General features: G+C 40.9%; 1 protein-coding gene across 1 annotated transcript in view; it reads right to left on the minus strand.

Moving 5' to 3' along the window:
• Nucleotides 1–1,694: 1,694 nt before the first annotated feature.
• arhgap10 (Rho GTPase activating protein 10) overlaps nucleotides 1,695–24,433 on the minus strand; it is a 39,996-nt gene continuing 17,257 nt past the window's right edge. Inside the window, exons 15-23 of the mRNA XM_061089566.1 lie at nucleotides 22,768–22,852; nucleotides 20,955–21,013; nucleotides 19,343–19,448; nucleotides 17,525–17,684; nucleotides 15,091–15,232; nucleotides 12,837–13,005; nucleotides 7,339–7,425; nucleotides 5,931–6,022; nucleotides 1,695–3,154 (exon numbers count right to left, since the gene is read on the minus strand). Coding sequence (XP_060945549.1) covers nucleotides 3,066–3,154; nucleotides 5,931–6,022; nucleotides 7,339–7,425; nucleotides 12,837–13,005; nucleotides 15,091–15,232; nucleotides 17,525–17,684; nucleotides 19,343–19,448; nucleotides 20,955–21,013; nucleotides 22,768–22,852 — 989 coding nt within the window. The 3' untranslated portion in view covers nucleotides 1,695–3,065. The remainder of the gene's footprint in view (nucleotides 3,155–5,930; nucleotides 6,023–7,338; nucleotides 7,426–12,836; nucleotides 13,006–15,090; nucleotides 15,233–17,524; nucleotides 17,685–19,342; nucleotides 19,449–20,954; nucleotides 21,014–22,767; nucleotides 22,853–24,433) is intronic.

The following is a 24,433-nucleotide window of genomic DNA, read 5'->3' on the forward strand; positions in this document are numbered from 1 at the left end:
GGCACATTCTCTGACAGACAGTCCACAGCAGAGTGAGGGGCCGGCCGGTTGGATGTCTCTATGATTCAGCAGCGTTTTTTGGCAGAGGGGGGGTGATGATGAAGGACCCCCGGGGGCGGGTGGTGGAAGTGGCGGTAGAGGGGGAGGGGGGATTTTTTCGGTCAACTCATCAACGCTGGCCCATTTCATTATGTAATCCTCACGTCTGTTCCAGCCAAACCACAGCACCGGCCTTTATTTATTTATTTCTTTCACTCCAAAGTGGACAAAGTGTGTTTACTTTTAAACGGTGCATCTGCCCACTTCCACCGGGGGTCTGGCTGTGGCAGCGGACTGTTGGTAATTATGTAGCTGAGGCCAAAGCAGGAGGGTCTGGAGGCCGTTCGGTGCATTAATTACACAGACGTGGTCTCAGAATTAACATGCGAGAGGCGGAGATGTTAATGGATCATGGAGGTAGAGCTGGATCAGAGCCTGTTTTCTCATGTGAAAGATGACCATCTATTTTTAATCCCCCTTTTTGGAAAAAAATCAGTTATTTTGGAAGTAGCTTTTAGTCAGATGGACGAGTGCGGGTCAATATAAAGAGGAAGGCTTACATTACACCACCCGGCTCAGTGTGGCAGCGGCGTATCAATCCTCGTTTTACCAGAAACTTTATTCTTAGACTGTGGGAAACTGTGTCTTCTCAGTGACACAAGGCATGAGTCATCAAAATGTAGACATGGATTTCAGAGACGTAAAACATATCCTGAAATATAATAGTGGGACACACTCATATTCACACCTGTGGAGAATTTAGAGTTTTCAATGAACCTAATCTGCACGACTTGTAGAAAACCGACCGAAACAGGCAGAACATTAAAACTCCAAATGCTGGGATTCAAACCAGGAACCTTGTGGCATCAGTAGGTAAAGATGTATGGAATGCAGCACATGATGCATGTTGAGTTTCAACCCTCCACTGTGCATTCTTCCATCACATGCACAGATAACTCCCAGCATCCTTCACTCTACAGCAGAGCTATTGAGGCCTGCTGTAGTGTGCAGGACTAGTCAGGTAAGTTTCGATGATATTACTGGGGGAAATATATTAGCATGCTGATTTAGGATTGTTCATCTGTTCATCTAGCCTATTTCCATTCATTTATCCATCAATTGTAAAATATGAGTACAGACGATTCCAATTGTTTGGCTAACTATTTATATCTCTGGCATTGCATTAGTGTTTTTTTACAAACTTTTTTCTCATCTTATTCTACAGAAAATGGCCACATGCACTATCTCATGTGTGGAGACATTAAACCCTATCCTATGTAGAAGGAAAGGCTGTGTACATTTGCAAATACTGTGCAAAGACCTACGTTAAGAATGACACAACAATGCAGAAGCATATAGTCAAGTGCCCAAAGTTTCCTCAGGGCTCAAATTAGCCTATGACAAAACAAAATGTTTATATTTATGTCTGTATATGACAAGGTAAATACAGTTAGTATAAATTACCCACAACATTTCCAGTTTATTCCCGTTAATTCCCATATATTCCCGTATATTCCCATGGAAAGTTTCCAACTTTGAATATTCCCCGAATTTTGCAACCCTGAAACGCATCAGTGCAAACCACTGCATCACCGTCCATTCTTACATTTCCTTCATGCATCACATTTATTTCATGACAGATATGCACAATATAGTAAAGGACAAAAACAATCTTTATTTGTTTAACATTGATCAAGAGGAAGAGAAGTCAAGGCCCTTTACAAATCTCTTGAAATGATTGCAACTGCAACTGAAAAACACAAACTTGAACCACAGCTCTCAGAAAAAAGTAAAGTGTCTCGTTTGAAGAGCTGAGGGATGGAATATAACGTGATGTGTGAAAAAACTCATACCGGTGAAATCTTAACGGAGATTTTGAGAACGTACTTGGCAGTCATGACTCTTTCAGGATATATACGTGGACATTTGGATAATAAAAACTTACTGAAATCAACTTGTTCCACAGAAGTTGAAGATAAAATGATGGTAAAAATTCGAACAGAAATTTCAACTTTGTGGGAGTGTCTCATTTCTCGGCTCAGAGGAAACTGAGCAGCGTTAAAAAAAAAGGAGAAGAAGAAGCTTTAAAACAAACAACAGATCATACTTGGTTTTCATCACCACAATCTTTTGAAATCGACCTCGTTGTTGAACGTGTCGCAACACAAAAGGCTTCATCGGTGCATCAGAGAGGCAACTCACTGTGTTTCTGTGAAGGAGTGCACCAAGAACAAAACAGCACAGGGGTGTAGTAAAAATTCAAAGAACATGCAATCATTGTGCCAATTACATCAAATAAAAATTGCAGTAGCAATGTGCCTCATCTTCGAAATATCTAAATAATCTTAAAATAACATAAAATGCAGCATTTGTTTATAAGTGAAAGCAGTAACACTCTCATTCAGTTTCATCCACAGCCCGACCTGTACAGGAAGTGCCCTGGTGGTGAAGGCACGCAGGGTATGGCTTCTCTCTCAACCAATGGGTGTGGAGCATAAAGGGTGAGAAGCTACAGTGACTTGAGCGCTGACAGTGTCTGAGAATCACTCTTTGACTCATGGATACCATGTATAGTGGGGCAGAGAGGGGCGAGCGAGGCCTTCCACACACAGAGCGAGAGAGAGAGAGAGAGAGAGAGAGGCGTTCGGTCGCCCGCTGCTGCTACAAAGTTACCAGGATTTGTAGAGGCGACAGCATCTTTGTATACAGCAGAACATCGTAAGTGCGAGCCCATTTTTTTGGAACTACCAAGCTGAAAATTCAAGTGAATATGGAAACTGAATTCAAACCGAGAAACACACGCACATGCATCACAAAGTCGACTTGCCAGCGGAACACGAGAGTAATGTATCGAGGGTGGTCCGCCGGGGGGGGGTGAAACATGGCAGACAGGACTCAGAGGGTTCGGGGGGAGAAACGAGGCTCCACTGTGAATGTCAGAGTTGAGGCGCATGCACACGACTGCACACGTTTCCCAGTGAAGGTGATAACTTGTCCATAAATATTTCCACGTGGGGGGGGGGGGGCTACAGGAACTCCACGTAGTTCTCCGGGATGAGGCCCCTCTTTCCCTCCAGCTCCCCCTCCAGCCAGCCCGGCTCTCTCGACTGGGTCACTGCAGGAGAGGACACAGCGTCACCGGGAGGACAGCGCCACGGGGAGGGAGAGAGGGGGGGGGGGGGGGGGGACAGACAGAGGACACAGAAGAGCCAGTGAGTGTGTGTGCATGTCAGGATGAACAGGGCAGAGGGTTTTAAGGGAGGATGCGGTAACTATGCGTTTTCTCCAAAACCACAATGCAGCTCATTTTTTTTTTTTTACCTCGACTGTAAATCTGCAGCCGGTTTCTGAATCCAGCTTCTCTAGAATTTCACCAGGAGCTGAAGCTCAGCAGCAAAACGGAGCTCTCACTAACTGTTAGGTCTGAAATGTGTCAGTGCACTGAACCTTCCTGTGACGGGCCTTTTCAAAATCCTCCCTGGGTTCTTGATTTGTCTCAAAACTCATACCGTAAAGTTTTCTGTACATCTGCAAGTCAATAGATTTGTGGTTAAATAGTCAGTGAGAACTTCTAAGGAAACATCAACAAACTGAATACATAGTTTTACAGCTATAAGGGCTTCTGTACATCGTTTGGACTGAACACTGAATATATGAGTGAGTTTAGAGCTCAAGCTTTCAAGTGAGAGCAAAAGAGTTCAACCACAAAGAAAATTAATTGCAAAAGACATGTTTTCACCTCCAAGTTACCTGGTACTTGACAATGAAACAAATAAATCGGTGTTATAAGTGTTTTCTGATAATGGTAAAGGTTTAAGGTAAATATGTTTTTATATATAAGCAATATATGGCCTCATTAGAATATTATTAAATACATTTTAAATGATGATAAACAAACCAACTGCTCACGTACAGCATACAATAACACACCAACAGTTTTATACATTTCTGCAATGGAATTCATTTTTAAGTATGTTTTTCAAGATCTTTATCAGCTTGAGTAGCTTTTACCGATTTTATTTATTATTCGATAAATAGTAGAAAACCAATGGACATCCTTAGATGAAAGAATGAAGTTTCTCAACACTCATTGCATTCTAACTATAAGCACATTATTATTTTGTAGCTGTTTTATAATGTTTATTTTAGAGGCCGACCAATTTATTAGTTGGTTGATAAACATCAGCCAGTTAAAGCTTTTCACAGACATCTCTGCATTTATGTTTGGGGATAAAAAACTTTACATTAGCAGAATAAACAATACAGAAAATATGTGCATATCTTTTTTAAATATTATGATTAATATTAATTAATTCAAATTAACTATATAGAGTTAATATTTGGTTGTATTGGTGTTTTCTTTTTGTTTATAGTAAATGATAATGAAGTTTTAACTATGAAATTTCAAGCGTTTATAACACGTTTTTACCAGAAATATTTGACTCCCCATTATCGATACTTTTCCCAAAAATCAGTCGGACTCTAACAACTCTTTCTATCCGTGAACACAATAAATGATTGAGCCAAAGTTGCTCTCTTAATGTTAAAGGGTGAGAAAACATCAACATATATTGAATTCCTCTTTTTTTCCTACCACTCATACAGTGCGTTGCATAAAGTATTCAGACCTCTTGACATTTTGCACATTTGCGATGCACAGAACTCAAACCAAAAAAAATCTTAAATATATTTAGAGATAACTGGATCATGTAGCAAAATATGCAAAGTGTCAAGAGTCTCAGAGATACTGTAAATATTTAGTTATTGAGAATCTGATCACGTAACATGTTGTAACATGTCAATCACGATATTTGGAATGTGATCACGTACAAACAGTATTTGAGCAGAACTTTACTGAACCCATGTAACTGGAGATTCAAACTGGGATCCAGAAGAAACACATCGTTGTGCGATGATAATGTTTCTAATAAACAAAACACTTCAGCTCCAAATGAAATACCAGAGTGAGAACATGATTAAATTTCATTTTTCTGAAAATGTGACACTTAATTAATTAAGTTATGTTTATTCTTTCAGAAACAAGTTCATCTTTAAAAGGTGGAAATCAAGCTTCTATTAAACTCACTCAAATTGAAAAGGCATTTATACTGACATGAACTCATGCAACACTTAAGTTGTGATAGATTCACTGCACAGGCATCAAAACAGGAAATAATGAACATATACTGATGTTTTTATTGATTTTTAAATTCTGCTTTTCTCTCCTTATTTTGCTGCATATTTATAAATCCCAATAACTTCGTAATTTCTATGTTTTGTGTCCGTAACGTCCAAGGCATGAATGCGTGTCCCTGTTAAATAAATAAAATACTAAAATATGATTAAGTTAAAGCATCAGTCATCCAAATCTAATCTATATATGTATTGATGACATGTTTCAGATCACAACTTTAAATGATAATACCTGTGATAGGAGCTGGAAGGTGGAAGAGATGTGATCTCACTTTCAAAGGAGAAAATAACTTTTTAAGTTCTTATAGGTTGCTGAACCATAATAACCAATAAACTGCAATCATTGCAGGATATTATAAAAAAATGTCACGACATATCCCCGTGTAAAGACTACAGAATATCTATAGTGTCTGTTTCTCACAAAAGAGGATTTTGTCAAAAAATAGGAACTACAAAATCCTCATTTCCTCTGAGAGCGATTAAAGCTTAGTCAAGCCTCTTCCCAGACACATGGAAGAGCAAATCTGTGTCTCCTGCCTCCCTCCCTCCCTCCCTCCCTCCCTCTCTCCCTCCCCCTCCCTCTCCTCGTCTCATCTCTCTGTTCGATTGAAGATCAGATTGGGTGTTCGGTTTTCCTCCGAATCCAATATGCCAAGGCTGGTTCTGAGTGAGCGACTGGTGTAGGCGATAACACTTACCGGCGTTGAATATTGCGCCGACCTGGAAGGAGAGCTCAGAGTCGTGCTCAGCCTCACATGGGTACACAGCCTTGGCTTTCCTGCTGGTGACACTGAAAAATGAAGGCAATCAGTGAGCTGGCTGAGCTTTGAGGAGGATTACTGCATAGTTCAATCTGGACCAGGGCCTGCTTTTCATTCACTCACTAGCCTGAAACAGCAGAAATGGGCCAGGCTGGAAAATAAGCAGCCGTACTGAGAGAGGAGCCGGGCCACTACACACTCCGGTCTCGCTCTATCTCCAGTCTAGACAGACGGGCGAGCGAGTCCAAACACACCCACACACACACCTGTGTACCAACACAATGAGATGCAACGCTGTTTGTAGCGGGTTTTGTGCGGCACAAAAAGGCAGGGACACTTCGGTTTTGCATAGCAGACAACCATCTATGGAGAGATAATTAAAATTTGGTGTGTGTGTGGGGGGGGGGGGGGGGGGGGGATTGTGAAGTAGGTCTGCACACAAACAGACGTAGAAAAGAAATCTCCCTCAACTGCGCTTCAGCTTGTAAATTCACATTTGTGAGCTAAGAGGCTGCATTTTAAATCAGTTTGATGTGAAAGAGTGGCATCAAAGGAGCCGCGTCTAGCGCTCTGCAAAGGTTAGTAAAAAGACGTATTTATGCCACTCCATTCCGGAAAACATAAAAAACTGCTTCCACAGAAAAGGTTGTTTTGCCCACCGTAGCAAACGGTTATCTCGAATGCCAGCAACATTACCATGTAGAAATTGTGCCTTCAACACATGATGCCCTGATAAATATTTCATATTCTTTCTCCCGAGCAGCAACAATGCGGGATGAGAGGAGAAAGAAGACATACAAACTGGGGAAAAAAGTTTGTGGTCACAAGAGTTGTCAATACTACAATGTTCAGCCGAGTTCTTGAATTCAGAATATTTGGGAAGAATGCACTCTTGTGGAACTGCATTCGAGGGGGAAATGGGGATTTGTATTTATATGAAAATAACATTAATGGATTCCCAATAGAATGGCCGGGCTGCTTGCAATTACTTTGGCAACATCTGAAAGCGATGGAAATGAATTCATCATTTACTCTGAATAGCTCAGTGTAATGGACAGATCGTCTCCACAATTACATCCAGTTCACCCACTTCTTTGTGTGTATCTGGTGTTTGAGGTCTGCTTCTCCTGCCGAAGCCAAAAGTTGGGCTGCAGGTGAATACACAGAACTAAAAAAGTGAGGGGAAACTATTTTAGATTTTAGACAAAGGAGAGTGTGTGGGATTCTGTTGAGCAAACATGCAAGATAACATGTAACAAATGGAGGGAGGGAATGAAAATGGTCTCAGAAAAAAACAAAGAAACAGTAAAAATAAGAGAAAACAAAGACGGGGACGCTGACTTACTTTTCATCTGGCTTTTCTTTGTCCGAGGTGGCAGAAGACTGATTCTCTCCAGATGTTCCAGGTGTGGACAACAAATCTGCTATGGCTCTGCAGATCGAAAGAAAACGGGATAAAAAACAAAGTCACAATAGATTCTATGGGTTTCTTTTCCTTTAAAGCATGTACAAAGTACACTCTGGTAGGAAATGCCACAATAATCAGCAGATTTCCCTCAGTTTAAGTGTAAACGTTCAGGTATTTTCCCTCAACTGACTGTGCTTTTAGAAAAATAACTGTAAGAACTGCACAGAGCAACAGGTGAGCCAAAGAGAGCAACCTGTTGTTATGGCGACGAGGTGAGAGAAATGTCTTCCAGTCCAGTGTTTCATAAGAGCAAGAAGTCAAACTAAACGGTGTTAATATTAAAATGCAGCAACAAAATTAAACAAGACAAATAAACCACATTTGAGTCACCTTGAAAAATCACACATTTTCTATCTTGTTTCATTCCGTGACACAGCCGCTACAGAGTTCTTTTTTATTGTACAGAAGTCTACAGCCGGCACACATGGGAATTCAAAGAGAAACAGGTTTTCATAAATTAAATCATCCCTTCTACCCCATCTGCCAAAAAGCCTCTCGAAGAGAAGTGACTCTCAATCACTGCCCACATGAGGCTGAGAGGTAAATTTTAAAGAGCAGCTTTGATTTATTTTTCTGAAGGTCGGATATTTCAAATGATGCAAAGAAACTTATCTGCCCCCTTTTTTGAGTTATGAACTTGTGCTGCAGCCATCTTGCAAAGTGTTGTTTTTGTAATCGATGACGCTGGTTACGTGGATATTTGTCTTTGTACGGTACTCGAGAAACGCTTATCCGATTGGATGACAGGATGAGCGATGTGGAGATAGAAACAAAGAAACTAAAAAAGATTGCAAGAAAATTCCATTTACATTAAGGATTTTTTAATCTAAATCTGCTTTCAGAATCACCGATAGTTTGCTGAAACTTTTCACAGGGGGTGTATGGGAGAACGCAAAGATCTGAGTCAGCTGCTCCAGACCTTTTCCAGAACTTTTCCTACCAACCCCCTCATACATTTTGGGAAAAATTAGAAAAGAATACATATATCTCAGAACTCGGAAAGAAAACAAGATTCGAGAGCTTTTGGTGATTTGGTGAAAACGAATCCCATTGATACTTTCAATTGTGGAGGAAGGTCATTTGAAATTGAATACTTAAAAAAAAAAACACAGAGACAAAAGAATTGAATTTCCTCATTTCAATCATAATGATGAAACAATAAACCAGCATCCAGAATTGAAATAAATAGAACATAAGAAAACTAATCCCATTTATTCATGAATCATGTGATATCAACTCAATACCAAACACAATTGATTACATATGGGAGATTTGGTACCAGCGTGTTTAAACAGGGCTCTACACCATCGCTGACAAAACTCAAACACTGAGGGAATATATCGCTGTAAAAAAAAAAATGTGGTCATGTTCCAAAGAGTGGAATCGATGCCAAGGACCATTGAGGCTGCTCTGCCAGATTTCACTGGCTCACTTCATGTGGATTTTTCTTTTAATTCATCAACCACACATGTAGATTCAGAGCTTCCACAGTGATGTATATAACTGCCCCTTGTGTAAAGTCAAACTAAAACTCTCCGACCACAAGCTCTATCTGTTAACGCTTAACAGTCAGAGCTGTGCTTTACACTTGCTGTTGTCAGGGCCAACACGTCTATGGTCGACCTACAGCATGGAGGTAGGGGTCCTGGTAAAGGCAGAGTGGAGCTGAGGAGAACAAGAGTCTTAGCCAGGCATCCCTCTGTGTTCCATGCCTGTCCCAAGGCCAGTGCTAATACAGCACATAATGAGCAAATTGCTCCTAGCTGCCGCTCCCATAGAGACGTTAATAAAGGCAATTAGAGGCAGCAGCTGGGGAGGGGCTGGAGGTTGAGAGGATGTTGTGAATAGTGGTTACTGGTGAAGGAGAGAGAGAGAGAGAGGGGGAGAGCGACATTGCCTTAAGGGATAACATGGTGGGATCTTATGTTGACATAGGTGGAGGTGAGCACACAGCACTGCGCTCATGTTTTAATTCTCCTCCTCTGCTTTGGTTCTTCCCTCGGTTTCATCCCCTTCTTCCCTCTTTTAGAGCGCTTGTCCATCCCCAGCAGCGGCTGTTCCGTTCAGGCCTGGCCTGACTGTGGGTGATTTATAGCTCTGCAGCAGTGTGGGGCCACTGTGGTGCTCAGCTGCTCCACATCAGCATGGGGGGACAGTGCGCTGCAGTGCAGCAAATCCACTCATTAACCTGGGCCCAGGCACAAACACTGTCTGCCTGGGTCTCAGCCAGGAGGCAGGGGAGCAGAGGAGCACCAACACTTCACCCACCTGCAGGTGAAACCACTTACACACAAATCCCCTAAATAAGATGACAAAACAAAAAATGCACACACGCACACACACACGAGAGAGAAAAGTTAACACATTCATCCAACTGCTTTCAGTTGGAAGAGGATTACACAGATCATTTAAGATTTTCAAGACAAACTGTTTAAAATAATCAAAAAGAGAGAAAATCAGTGAATGCCACACGGCTGCCCTAGAAACTTGTTAAATGTACCAGAGGTAAATGGATTCATCCCAGAATTGCTCTCACAATTACAGCTAAGCCAAACCGAGGGAAATCGTTTGCCATTTCTCTCCAACAAAAATAGCATCAAGCTTTGAATTGCTCATCCGTTGTTTTCACCCATCATCGGCCCAGCTAAGCTTCTTCTGTAAATATGATTAAATACAGTAAATGGGGACTCGAGTGAAAATGCATTGTATTTGAGGCCTGAATTAAGATCCCAATCCAGCTATAAATTTATAACAAGTTCTTAAGAATATTAAGTTTGGAGCTGTTACAATTTTTCATAGACATAAACATGTTTGTAATACACTTGAGAAATGACATCTTATTGTATAAAAACCATAACAAACTATCAAACATCCAATTTTAAAGTGAATGCTATTGGAGACTTTTGGTTTATTATTTTAATGACGAGATTTATCGCATATTATCACACACTGCCAAGTTAGTAGCAGGGAGAAATTCATCAACAGAAGCTGACTGCTGTTTCTCATTATTGCAGGAATTTCAGCCTGCAGCATCCAGGCCCTGTTGATCCTGGCGTGGAGCTCACAAAGGGATGAGCAGGACTATCAACTGTCTTTCTACCAGAGGAAGAAGGGCTGCAGTGGGATTTAACAGTGTTTCTAGTAGGAGGTGGGATCAAACCTACAGCCAAGCTGCCCGCTTAGCCACCGCCAGTTTGGGTGGGCAGGAAATAAGATCTGATCCACCATTTTATGATTCACAGCTGTCTGCCAGAGAGAGACATTGAGAGCTGGAGTTCGGAACTGGGGAGAGGAAGGAAAAGAGGCCAAAATAACAATGTAACCTCACTGGGCAGGACATGGGGCAACAGCGCCACTGGGAGAAGCTGTGACTGAATTCACGGAGAGGAGGAGTAATGAGGCGAGACATCAAGGATGAGGTAGATGATAAATCATGCCACAGTCCACATAGTGTTATTACATGACATAGTGACTCAGGATGCATTTGTGTACGACCAGGCAGATTCTGCTGCAGCTATGCTGCAAAAACACTGAAATATGCTGTTTTCCAGGTGCACTTCTGAGCTCACCATAGTGCAGAAAACATATTTCTGAGAGAAGCTGGAAATAATCTGGCCAACGCCACTCCTACTGCTCCTTTTGGCCAGGATCGGACCCACATCCCTGGGTCACAGTCCGGAGAGGTGCTGTGCTAACAGGTCTCCACCATCTCACACGCTAAGATTTATGAGTGAACAAAGCCAGGGCGACACCCTGTGACATATGGCCCAAGTCTTCATCAAGGGACAGGGGCTGCAGCTATAAGTGTAAACAAGACGAATATCTCCCCAACGTCAATACGATTTACACGGCCAATGCGCAGCCACCTGTCTCCCAAGCAAATAAGAGCGGAGATTTACGACCTCCTCCTGGTTACTCCTTCCGTCCTCCAACATGATGCCACATATGTGGGAAAACAGAAAAAGAGTTGGTTACATAACTACCATAGAGCTGTGCCTGTCTTATCCTGCAACTCAGGAAAAAAAAGCTTGGTACCAACAAGCCTACACACAAAAGGCAGGCAACGCACCCACAGAGGTCAGTGTGAGAGAATCACATTGTCCTTTGTCAAGTTGTGAGGTAGATTTGATTTTATTTCACAGCTCCTTTCAGCTGATGGAGAAGGAGAAGGGGACAGTGAATGAAAAAAGCAAAGACTATTTCAAGGTGAATGTGCAGACATGACATAGCAGAGTCTAACATCTGCAGCATAACACAATAATTCATCTCTCACATCAGCATTCAAGACAAGCCATGGGTTGGAAACAACAGAAAGGACCAAGGACTTAGCAGATAAAGTGAGGACAGAAAAGAGAAGCCAGGGAGAAGTACAGCAAAGCATCCAACTCTCAAATCATGTTCCATCTTTTATTATTTCAAAGACAGAGAAAGAAGTAAAACCAGTAGATGACATTTTTAAACACAGGCATTCACCAGAAAATCCATTCACTTTAAAACCCAATTAACACTATAAATAAGAATTGTGAATCAGATTTTTCTATGTATTCATCCACACAGTTGAAAAACAGATTTCGGTTCTTTAAAGAGATAGTTTTCTCTTTGCTACATGAACTTTTTACTGGAGTTGAAAACACAGAACTAAAGCTGCAACTACAGTGTAACTGCTCCATATGATGCTATACAGGGGTACAAACTAGAATTACTGCCTCCACCAACCAGCCACACACCCATTTACTAACATCTCGATCCAGACACATAAAATATGTGAGTGAAAGAATAAGCATATGAATTGTTGAGTTATGGCCAAAAAGATATTGTAAATGTTGTGAGGTCACAGTGACCTTGACCATTGAACTCTGACAACTTAAGTCAAACCTCAAGTCCAAGTGAAAGTTTGCACTAAATACGAAAGAAATGTCCTCAAGCATTCACGAGGCAAAAATCGTATTTTATGAGGTCAGTGATTTTGACCTTTGACAACCCAATTCTAATAATATCATTCTCAAGTCTAAATTTATGTTAGTCCCAGATGAAATGACATTTAATTCGTCATTTCGGATTAATCATATTCACAATATGTGAGGTGTGAGCACTGATCAGTTAATTTTTAAGTCTGTGTGAACGTTTCTGCCAAACGCTGAAGAGAGTGGGTCAGACAGACAGATGGACAGCTATGTCTCTGGTGCGGAAAACAAAATTTAATCGTATTTTGGATGCGTTTCTGTGGAGGAAGAAACGTGACTCAAAATGTGTGAGCCACCGTTTACAGCCTCCTTGCAGTGTGCTGCTTTGATCTCACTACAGAACCAATGCTTTTCATTTTGAGTGGTGCAGTCATATTCACATCTGGGAGTGATGCATAGTGAAGAACTCACCTGGAGTGGCTGCCTGGGCTAAAGCTGGTCTTAGGCGGGGGATGGTCGCTGCGCTCTGTGGGCGTCTCTGAGGCCGACGCTGACGACGACTGGGACGACACTGACTCATTGCTGCCCATGGAAGTCTCATCTGTAGCCAGGTTGGAACTGTTTCCGACTGCAACGGCCACTCAGATTCCAAAACAAAAAGAAGCACATGTTAATTTATTTTCTATTTCATTCTACTGTTAAGGATTCAGCCTATTCAAACTCACTGATGATCGCCTGCTTGGTAAAACAGCCAAATAATTTATCAATATATAAGAAGATGCTGCATCAACAAGGGACTTTATAAACCAACTGGCTGTCAAAACAGGTGAGATTCACAACCAAGTTTTTATTGCTCATAATAATACACTCCTGCACTCACAGTCAAGGACCTGAGAGGCACAAAGTCTTTTATTTCAATTTTACTGACAAATACAGATCCTGCTTTTAGGAGAAAAGCAGGGAAGTGCTGCTGTGTAAAAAAAGGTTTGTTTGGACCCATTCCCTTCTCTTGTCAAACATATATTAAAAGCACTTAAACCAGAAGTCCTTAATTAATTAAGACTGACTACAAATTGGTAATCTGATCTGTGGACATTTTATTAAACAGTTTTTTACCTTGCAAGGAATGACACTCATTAATATCATCAACATGGGAGTTATAATTGGTAAGAGCTCAGGTGTCAATAGGTCATTTGTTCCAACCTTACAAATATAACAGGAGAGTGGTAGAGACGTCAATCAAGCACATCTGTGCACACCCACACAGGGTCATTGTTTAGCTGTTCACTGCAACCCTGCTTTGTTTTAGCAATATAATATAATATAATAACATATAATATTGTTTTCTTTTGAAGTAAAAACTCTAAAACCGACTGAGCTTGACGTGCTAAGCTCCAATCATGTGATACACGAGGGAAACAACTGAGAGGATGAGTTGGTGGAGACCAAAAACGGAGCAAAAAGAGGATGAATGTCAGACTGCACCCACTGGCTAGAAACACTACTCCAAATAAATAATAATAAGGTTCCTGTGTTAGCACTGAATCTGTTTACGCGTGATTTAAATTGTTGGTTTTTTTTTGGCCACATGAACACAAAGATTAAGATTAGGTCAAAATTGTGCTCGGGAACAAATATACAAGTTAAATTATATCAATTGCTTAGAAGATTGTTAGAGGTAAATTAAGGTAATTTGCCTCCTACACTCGACATGTTGCTGACTGATTAATGCACTTTCCTACGCACAGTATACTGTCACGTCTGCAGGGCTATTTGACACATGTAGTGTCACACAAGAGTCACATGTTCACATAAATACTCTCCTCACTCCTCCACTGCGTCATCCTCATTTTGCATTTACCCTGTGAACACTGAGACAACTTACTTTAAATCCATTATAGGGCCATGTAAAAGACACAAAGGTTAAAAAAGGATTACGCCTTTCATCCCTGATATTAAAATACTCCACGGTAAAAGCTGGCGCAAGGGAGGCAAAGAGAGGCAATCTGGTAAGCAGATTTAGACTCCTTTGGTATTGTGGAGGGGATGGGATTTGACTGGCTGCAGATCAGAACTTGCTGGAGCCAGGTTTATTTGGGTCAAAAGGTCACATGATCAACTTGCCTAATGCGCAGGACTTCTAAGTATTTGAAAAGAAGTAAATAAGGGCACACAAAGTCATCAGTCTATTATTTTACATCAAAGTAGTTTTTAGTGCCTCAGTGTGTGTTACTGCTGGAAAAATGTGTTTGAAAAAGGATTATTGTCAGTAAACTTTAAACCACTGTGTGGGATTTGAAAATATGACAATGGCGCCCACAATGGTTGTATGACAAAAGAAACAATAGTAGACATATGAAGTTATTGAGTCTCAAACAACTTATTTGTATAGGACATAAGTGTATATACTTTTGACCTTTTTCAAGCAAGTAACCTCTTTGGCTCCCATAGCTCCTATAGTACAGCTTTAAAAAAACTAAACCTAACTGATACCTGTCAGAGTCTCTCATTGAATGAATAGATATGGGAGTGAGATAATTCCTGGGAAACGTAAGTACTTTACATTTAAAAAGGGAACAAAAGTCTAATTTCTAAAGCCCAAAAAGTTTATTTGTAAGGTACATATACACATTTTGTTTCTGAATGATCACATATTGTAAAATATTCTCCTTCAATACATTCAGAGGATTGAAAATATACAGATGTACACTTGTCCGTCTCTTACCATTCTGAATGTCTAGGGCTTGTGGATTGTAGACAGCCAGGGGCCGATTCTGTCGACTCTGTTTCTTGGACAGCCTTGTGGGAGCGGAGAATACTGGGGCATCAGGTGAAAGAGGGCATGACTCGGGTGCATCTGCAAAGATCTGAATACAGGGGGAGTGAGTAAGTCTCCACCAGGAATAAATACACAGACTCCAAGACTGTTGAGCAGCAGCAGAAGCATGTCCTCAACTGACCCCACTCTAGTGAACGGGTTTTGAAACTCACAGGCTCTATGTAGCGGCAGATGAATGGAAAAGGGCCATTTGCAGCCACAGCGTGTGCTCCTCGGAAAAGCCAAGCAGCTCATTGATTGGATCTTAAAAACTGCATGTGAGAAGATTTTGTTTGTGCCAAAATAAACAAGAGCAGCTCCACATGTAACGCAATCACATCCCATCCAGAAATGTGGGTCTAAGTTAAGGTGACACCTCTCCTTAGATATTGACCTACTCTCTAAAAGAGTGGAGAGTAAAATAAACAGAGTTTGGGCTGGAGGAGGGCTGGCCAACTGGCGCAGCCTGTTTACACTGGGCCGTGTTTACATATAAACTTCAGATGTGGAGTTAAAAGAGAATAGGGCTACAGAGGAGAGGAAGTCTCAGCAGAGACTCCGAAAGGATCACAGAAAAGAAGAGGAGGGAGGTAGGGAAGGAAGGGAGGGAGAGAGAGAGAGAGAGAGAGAGAGAGAGAGAGAGAGAGAGAGAGAGAGAGAGAGAGAGAGAGAGAGAAAGTGGTAGAGTAAGTGAAACAGTGTGAACAGGAGAGGCAGACAGAGGGGGGGCATGAGAGAGAAAGTTTTAAGGAGAAAGGGAGATAGAAAAAGTGAGAAATCTGATATGGCGGAGGGTTTCTGCTCCCTCGCTTGCTCGCTCTCTCTCTCTCCTCTCTCTCCTCTCTCTGCAGATGGAGGTGAATGTAAAACAGAGTCTACTGTTGGTATCTGGGGGTATCAACAGTCTGGAATGGGACTCAGCTGTGAGGAAAGTTAAAGCCTGTCTGTCTGTCTGCTCAACTTTTCCCCTCTAACACGCTGTACTTTCCAAAACGCTCTTGCTGCATTCTAACACTACATCCTTTATCACCTGGACGGTGTTGGATACCTCTGGGTAGTCTCCGACACTAGAAGCATACACTGTACTGCTGCTGCTGTTGTTGTTTTAGCACATTTGTATACCCTGTAGGCTTCACTCCTGCCTCTGTATTCTCTCACACCCCATTTTAGATTTAGGAGCATGGGTGGGGATATTATTCAAAACACACATCATCTTCCATAAATGAAGCTGGAGAAAAAAAATTCACTAAAAGCTCCCAGTTTCATCTGATTCTACGCAGAGTGCAGCGCTGCGCCAAAACAGATTAGGAAACTAATCTCAAACCTTTTTTCGCTTTTGACACGGAGAATTATCCCCCTTTGAGGACTGATACCGATTAATGACATTCTGGGGAGATTACACAATCTCATGAACTACAGGTTATGAAACAACTCATAAGCAAACTGAATATATTGAGGCAGTCAAAGGACCTCCCAAAATTATATAAAACCTATATGGTATTCTACACAATAATCAACCTGCTGAACCATGTGTTGAGAACTGGTATAAGCACTAAGGGTGCCCCCTATTGGCCAGATTAAAAAACTGTGGAAATTAAAAGAAAAGTTAGAATCCTCTGCACCTTAAAAAATAGGGGAAGGCTATGCTTGCACCATCTCGTTATCTGAGAACTATATTTCTGCTCATAACTTTTGAAGGGGCATGTAATTAATACAATATGTTTATGTCCACATTTTCATAGAGGATCTGACTTCTTGACTTGGCAGGGTTTAAACAGACGTGTGAGCTCAACAGGACCCACAGAGAGGGAGAGCATTCACCCTAATTGAGACTCTCGCTCTGCCTAAATGGAATCCTGGTGTCAGGTACAGCACAGAGTGTGCATGCATCTGCCAAACAGAAACTGCCTAATTGAATCTTAAGAGACAAAAAAAAATATTATTTTATAATAGTATTATCCTTCAGTTTCAAGTAATTACATGCTACCCAGGTTTGAGAACACAAAGTTGCTGTGTGCGGCTCGCTGTTGTCATGTCACCTGGTTCAGATTTCATTTGGCGCGATCACTGTACCTTCTGTTGCTTAGTGTGTCTAGCATTTAGCAAATGGCTGTGGATGGTAAGCTGAAACATTTTGGGCAAATGATACACAAATTCCTGCAGTGACAATGATTCATATTGTAAAATCATTGCAATAAAGATTTGACCAATAAGAACAGATACCTGGGGTGGGGGGGGAATTGAATGCAATACGATAGAAAATGTTTTTCTCTGTTTTCTAAAGGACATTGTGCTGATTATCTCTGCTGAAAGATGTAGTGTTGTGAGTTTGGAGTGTTACCTTTCCATTCTGTTCAATGAGGATTTCCACCACGATGTTCTGGAACTTGAGATCCATGATGGCAGCGACCGTCTCCTCCTGTGGCCTCATTAATGTGGGGCCAAACACCACGCCCAGGTTCGCCTCGGTCATCAGATTCTGTTTGCAGTGGGCCGCCACACTGACGGAAATAACAACACACCTTATAAATATTTTACTGCAGCTTACTAATGCAACTCCACCGATGTGAACTTTTGAAACACTGCACTATAACTGTATAATATTGACATTCTTTCATTTTTTTCCCTTCAAGTTATGTAAGGAAAAAGAAGGGAACATAAATAATGGAAAATGTCAGACGTGACCAGTGCCTGAAAAACCCCCTCAACTCCGAAAAAAATGGTAGAGTTGGTAATGGTGACCCATGTAGTTCCATACAAAACTCATCTTGTGACCAAAACAATGTCCATACTCATTTATGTGAGGCACTTGGAATGTAAAACTGTACCGAAAGGTTAATGTTTTGCTTCATAAACGTGAAATAACTTTATGATCTAAACTACAGACAGCTGTGGCTCAGGAGGTACAGCTGGTTGTCCACTAAACTGAGTTAGTGGTGCAATTCCCAGCTTCACATGCCAAAGCGTTGTTGATATTTACTGAAGTTTCCTAAAATAAAATAATTTGTGCTTTTAAGTTTTACTTCCTTCAAATACCACAATTAATGATCCTGACAGTGGCCTTTCTACAAATGTGTCAGGGCTGATCTGAATCACAGATAGCGTTTAAAACTGAGGAGGCATCAGTGCTTTATTAAATATCTTCTCGTTCCATTTTAAAACTGGGACACCTTCCGCAGATTAAACTTTATATTAAGGGGTCAAAAAGTGTAGAAAACCCATTTATTTGAAGAGAAAGTTTTACGGACAGGTGAAGAGATTTCACTCTCAAAATATGATGATATGCGGTGCATTTGCAGAGAGACAGCTTAAATAGCTTCAAAGGATGCCTTTGAAGACAAAAACATTGGTGACAACTCACATTTATAACATCTCTCAAACCATTTCAGATAGGAGTGTGAAATTCTGGCGTTGCTTCCTTCCCCTGCAGGACATGCACAGACGCCAGCTTCAGAAAAATATTCAAGTCTCTCCAGTCTGGAGAATTTCACGCTGGATAATCCAAATTCAATTTCAATAGCACTGCCTTTTTACCAGAGCCTGATTCTGCTGTGGGTTTCTATGAAATAAGATCCACCAGACTTTCAATGCCTCGGGGAAGAGGGATTATTTACTTATCTTCAATTTGCTCATATTTAGTTTATTAAAAGCTTGCTGAGGTAAAACCCTGTAATGTTAGCTAACATTATTTAAATCTTTTCTCCTATCTAATCTCACAAATGGAGTGATGCACAATAGTGGTCTATCCAAGGGATGTGTAGAGTAATCTCAAGAGAGAGTTTAATTTGAGCGGTCCATTTACATTTCACTGGTGGGCTGCAGAACCGTATGCCGAACAGGTACGGAAGGTTCCACAGTCCTCCTCCAACCAATTTAAATATATGCCAGAATGACCGAGGAAAAGGCGAAAAAAGAAAAATGTTGCGATGTTGGCGGCATCACTTTTTCTTACCCAGCAGTCACTGAATAGACAGAGAGGAGATGGAGTGACAGCAGGGAAGGGGGAGTGAAGAGAGTGGGAGTGAGGGAGAGCGAGCGAGCGAGAGAAAAAGCATGTGGAGTGAGAATGAGGAGACAGACAGGAAGAGTAGAAAGAACTGAGAGGAAGAGAGGGGGTGGAGATTGGATGAACTATGACCAAGGAACTATGAACACTCACTTGGCCAGATGCTTCATAAGCAGCCCGAGGACTAGTCGATTCTTCTCCGGTAGATTGTGGACCAGGCAGTGGACAGCTTGGATGCGAGACTCTGGACTACCACCCTCTGTTAAAATGCAGAAGCAGCCATAAACTCACATTAAACTACCAAGATGTCTCTGTGCTGCTAAAGTGGCAAAGACACAATACAACCTGGGCAGAAGAAGAAGAAACAGACACACCAACTTATTAATTTAGAAGAATAGCATCCTCTTTATGGACGATCAGAGGCTATCAATTGGCACAAGGGGTTAAACATTTGAGGATGATAGATCACAGTTGAAACAAGTGAAGAGGTGTGATGGTGATATGTGATCCGAAGCCTCCCAGAATTTGGCAGCAGGGACCACTATGCTGGCAAAGGAGATAGCTTTACGTTACAGTTGCCACCATATAAAGGGGTTGTGTTAAAACCCCCGAGATCATCTCTTAAACATTTCCTCACACATGGGCATCTGGCCGCCCACACGAGAAGCCACATACACACTTCCACACAGACACACAAAATATCATTACTATGGGAATGACAAGGATTTAAACACGGAAAAAGCTTCTTACGGATGCTGTCACCCATCAAAAAATATTCACTGCTAATCCACTTTTTTCCCCCTTGTTATGAGGGCATTGCGAGCGCCTGATAAAAATGTCAACCTGATCCAATTATAGCACTTGTTGTAATAAGATTCAAGTTTGGCTTGCTTTGAAACCATTTCATACAGAAATTATGTTATGTGGGTGAAAGGAGAAAATGTAGCTTATTTTGCTCTTTAAGGTAACTGGACCATTTGAGGACATGCAAATTAAAGCATATTTGGCATTTTAAATCTCTTAGCCCCAACTTTTAATTTCTTATTTGGCCACATATTTTTTGTAGCACTTATAAAAACAGACATAACTTATAAAGAAATATGGGCGGCAAGCTCACACAGTATTCTTAAATGTCTGATAAATGTCAGAAAGATTTATATAAAACAGTCAAAGTCAGCTGAGAGGCTCTTTGGTAAACTAGAAATCAACAACGCATATATTTATTGCAGAGAGTAACAAGTTCCTGGAACAAAGTAAGAAATCGTAAAGCGACAGCATAAACAAAATCTAAAAATGAGGACAATTGTGGATAAATCCTTTTCGTATTCAATATAAGAAGTACCAAATAATGACTATGAATGCCTTACCCAAGATGGTTGACTACTATTCCACACATAACCTTAAACAAAACTTCAAATGTACAGTTTTTCCCTTTCCACTACTGTGCTGTTTAGGTTTTTTGTGTATGTAAAAACACAAAGGCTATGGTAAAAGGGAGCTTCTCTCCTGCACAGAAAACAAACCTTTTCAAGTTATGATCCATATTAAAATTATGAAACTGAATATGAGCATTTTATGTCACTGTACAATGTTTAAACTATTAGTCACTGTATAGTGTTCAGTGGCTCATGGAAGAAGAACAAACTGTTAAAATGCCATTGGCTAAAGCGGATTAAATGTTAATTCCTGGCTGTTACAACGAATTAAATGTGAGGAGTTTCTTTTTTCATTTACTCTGATGTTTTGGTTGGGTGGCCAAACTTACTCGCAAGGCTGATGAACTCTTTGTAAAGTCCATAGGTCATCAACGGCTCGGGAAGGCTCCTTCAGAGAGAGAGAGATAGGGAGAGAAAGAGACATGGTGGGGTGGGTGGAGAAGGAGAGTTGAAGTGAGCGAGGGGGGACAGAAATAGCCGGCACACTGTTTTATAGGGTCTACACACAGCAATGATTAATGTGGCCGGGCCGGGGGATGGAATTAGATGGTGCACGCGTTGAGATAACCAAGTTCATCTGAAGGTACTTTCACACTGCAGCTGGCCAGTGGCCAAAAGGTACTTAGCATCAGAGAAAACTGAGGAGATTGACCCTGCTTTACTCCAGCAGACCAGACAGAAAGTAAAAGACAAGTCAGTGCAACAGTAAACGTGGTTTTATATTGCATAACAACATCGATATGCCATGTTTGATTCAATAGTATTTTGAAACGAGTAAATGTTGCGAGAAGTGTTGACTGAATGAAAACTGGAGAGCACCCTTTCACTTTGAAGCTGAAATAGAAAATCCTGTGTAGAGCAGAATCCCACAGCTGTGAACCCATTACATCAAACTGCTTCCTGCTAAGCTTAAAATGAGTTAATCACAACACAATTTTGATCTGAAAAGGACTTGTCATGTACGTCTTGTTCGGTATACTGAATAGTGCAGTTCCCACGCAGCAGTGGACAATGAAAAAGCACTTTATTTAGTAATTGTGAAAGTAAAAGAGAAACTTAAAGGACATAATAACGTCATTATTCCTTGATTCATCTATTGATGCAGTCAAATTATTAATAATTCATCAAAACAGTGAAGGTGAAAAACTGAAAATTAGACAGACTCACGAATTTAACTGTTCACATTCAAACCTTGTGTTTCAGAATAATACAACTTTGCTTTCATTTAAATAACCAAAGCCAATTTAATCTGCAGCTAACGGCCGGTTGATGAAAACAACCTGGCCTTTAAATGAAACTGCATCAGCGTATTGCAGCCAAACGAAATTTTAAATCTTTGAACTTTACCCTCGCTAGATCCGTCACCCTGGAAGGAGTTGGTGGCAGTGGGAAGCGATGTGACCTTGTGAGGAGTTAATTATGCAAAGTGCATAATGAATCCTGTAGCTATTTTATAAATGACAGGAACTGACATTGGGGGGGCGGGGGTATGTTTCATATTCAAGTCAACAGAGTCAAATCATCAAAATCATCAAAAGAGATGCAAAAAAAATCTCACATTAACCACTGGAGATGACTTAGGTCATTCGTGGATTTTACATAACAACCAAAGTGACCTATCCTATGCTCTAAATGTATGAATGTTTCTCAAAATATGTTCAGGGCTCATTGTAAGTCAGTTAAAGTTTGTTTTTTTTCGAGTGACAATAAACATTGCAATTGAGGGGGGAAATAGTCTTAATACATTTATATCATCATTGCTCACTGGGGAGAAATTGATGGTTTTAGGGCTTCAACTAGCAATTATTTTTATCATCATTACTAATTAATCTATTGTTTCTTTTTTAACACAGTTCTTGTGGTTTTGAGCATTAAATTACTCAAATTTATCTAGAAAAATCACAATTACAGTTTCAAACAGTCCTAAACATCATCTATGCCAGTGAAGATTCAAAACTCGACATCTGAAAAGCAGAAATATGGAGATTTTAGCTTTAAAAACAAGTGAAAACTACTAATTAGCTACTAATTAACTGTCATTCGACAAGTGATTAATAAACTAATTCAGCTTTAAATGGTTGACAACGTGTTTGTGTGTCTCAGTGTGTGTGTGTGTGTGTCTTTCATTACACCGATCCTTACCTCAGATACAGCTTCAGTGCACTTGTTATTGTCTTAACGTCCCAGTCCTCGCTGGCGGACAGATCCACTTCGTTGGTCTTCTCATCTGCATGAATCCCAATCACGCAACATAACATTACAGTAAAATTCACTGACTGAGGAATTAACACAAAAGGCACAGACTAACTACTTCGCTTATTATGAAAAGCTGAGGACTGTGTGTGATTTTGTGCGCAGCCTGGAAAGCTTAAATGTGCAACATAAATATGTAACTTGTAATTAGCCATATGAGGATAAAAGCATTGTTACTAGCTGTGGGGTCGAGTCTGGCCCCAGTGGATTTGGAAGGAAGTTACAGCTTCTGTAGACGGCGGCTGATTCTATACTCATTACAAGTTTAATTAATCCCTTACTACCTCACTGGCTCCACAGGGACTCCAGGGCTGTGTTGTGCTGAAAATTCAGGGGGCTTTAGTCACACCTCGAGTAACCTCTGATGAATTATAGAGAATGTAGAGGTGCAACGTGCCAGTGAGGTTTTTTTTTTGGAGTCAGACACATGTACTGTACAGGGCCAGGGTCACCACACAGACTTCAGCTTCGTGGGTGGCAGGTAGTCTGTTACTGGGAATTTATTTTTGGGGATTTTGTCTATGCACTGCAGCCAGGATGACTGTTTTTTTCTGTCTGCTCTCGTCCACAAACTGGCCTGTCCAATGTCAACTTCTGAGGGCAAATGTTTTTGTAGAGTGTTCAGAGCCAAAGGTGAGCTTCTGTGTGCAAGAGACCGATGGGGTCTGCACAGGCTCTGCGGTCTGCTTTGGCAAAACAGGTCTGGCATAATTTAAACCAAAGGTGAAACTCTTTATTATTTTACCTGTGTTATCTAGATAAAGCCCATTGGGACATTACAGTACTGTGTGGTGATTTGAGCATAGTGGTTAAAGTTGGAACTGCAGCGGCAAAGACACATATACACGACAAAATGTGTTCATAACCAAAGAAATATCTGTTAAAATAGAAAAACTATAAAACAGATCCAAAACTTGGGATGTGTGGATTTACAAACTTTCCAATGACGGTGAGAGAAAGTAAACACAACAGATGTACTCCAAATGTCACAAATAAATAAAAAAAGGAAATTTAGAAATTTGCAAACACATCCACGAAGGCATGTTGCTGTTTGATGTGCTGAAGAGGTTTGTAATAGAAGCACAATGAAAGAGAGAGGCACGGTAGATGTCAACAATGAGAATAAGTAAATGTGACGGATGAGCAATGGTTTTTAACTGGGAAACACCTCATCAGGGGCTGTTTTATGTCAGAAATAATTAGGATTAGCATGCACCCATACTGCTTGAGGACTGTGGGTAGGCTCGAGCCAATCCCAATTAACATTGGGCAAGAGTCAGGGTAAACCCTGGAGAGGTCACCAGTCCATCACAGGGCCGATACAAACAGATGAACAACTATTCACAATCATGGCTAGAGGTAATTTAGAGTTACCAGTAAAACATGTCTTTGTAATATGGGAGGATTTACTGAAGCTTCTGTTTTGCATTTCCTTTTGCTGCAATACAGCAAACTTCTCCCTTATGGGACTGACAAAGGAATATATAATCTACAAGCACGCACTGGGAAACTAGGTTTTTGTAATCTGACACAACACTCATGGTCATTTCAGCCT

Source organism: Limanda limanda, chromosome 2 (assembly GCF_963576545.1).
Source record: "Limanda limanda chromosome 2, fLimLim1.1, whole genome shotgun sequence".
Classification (NCBI taxonomy): Eukaryota; Metazoa; Chordata; class Actinopteri; order Pleuronectiformes; family Pleuronectidae; genus Limanda; species Limanda limanda.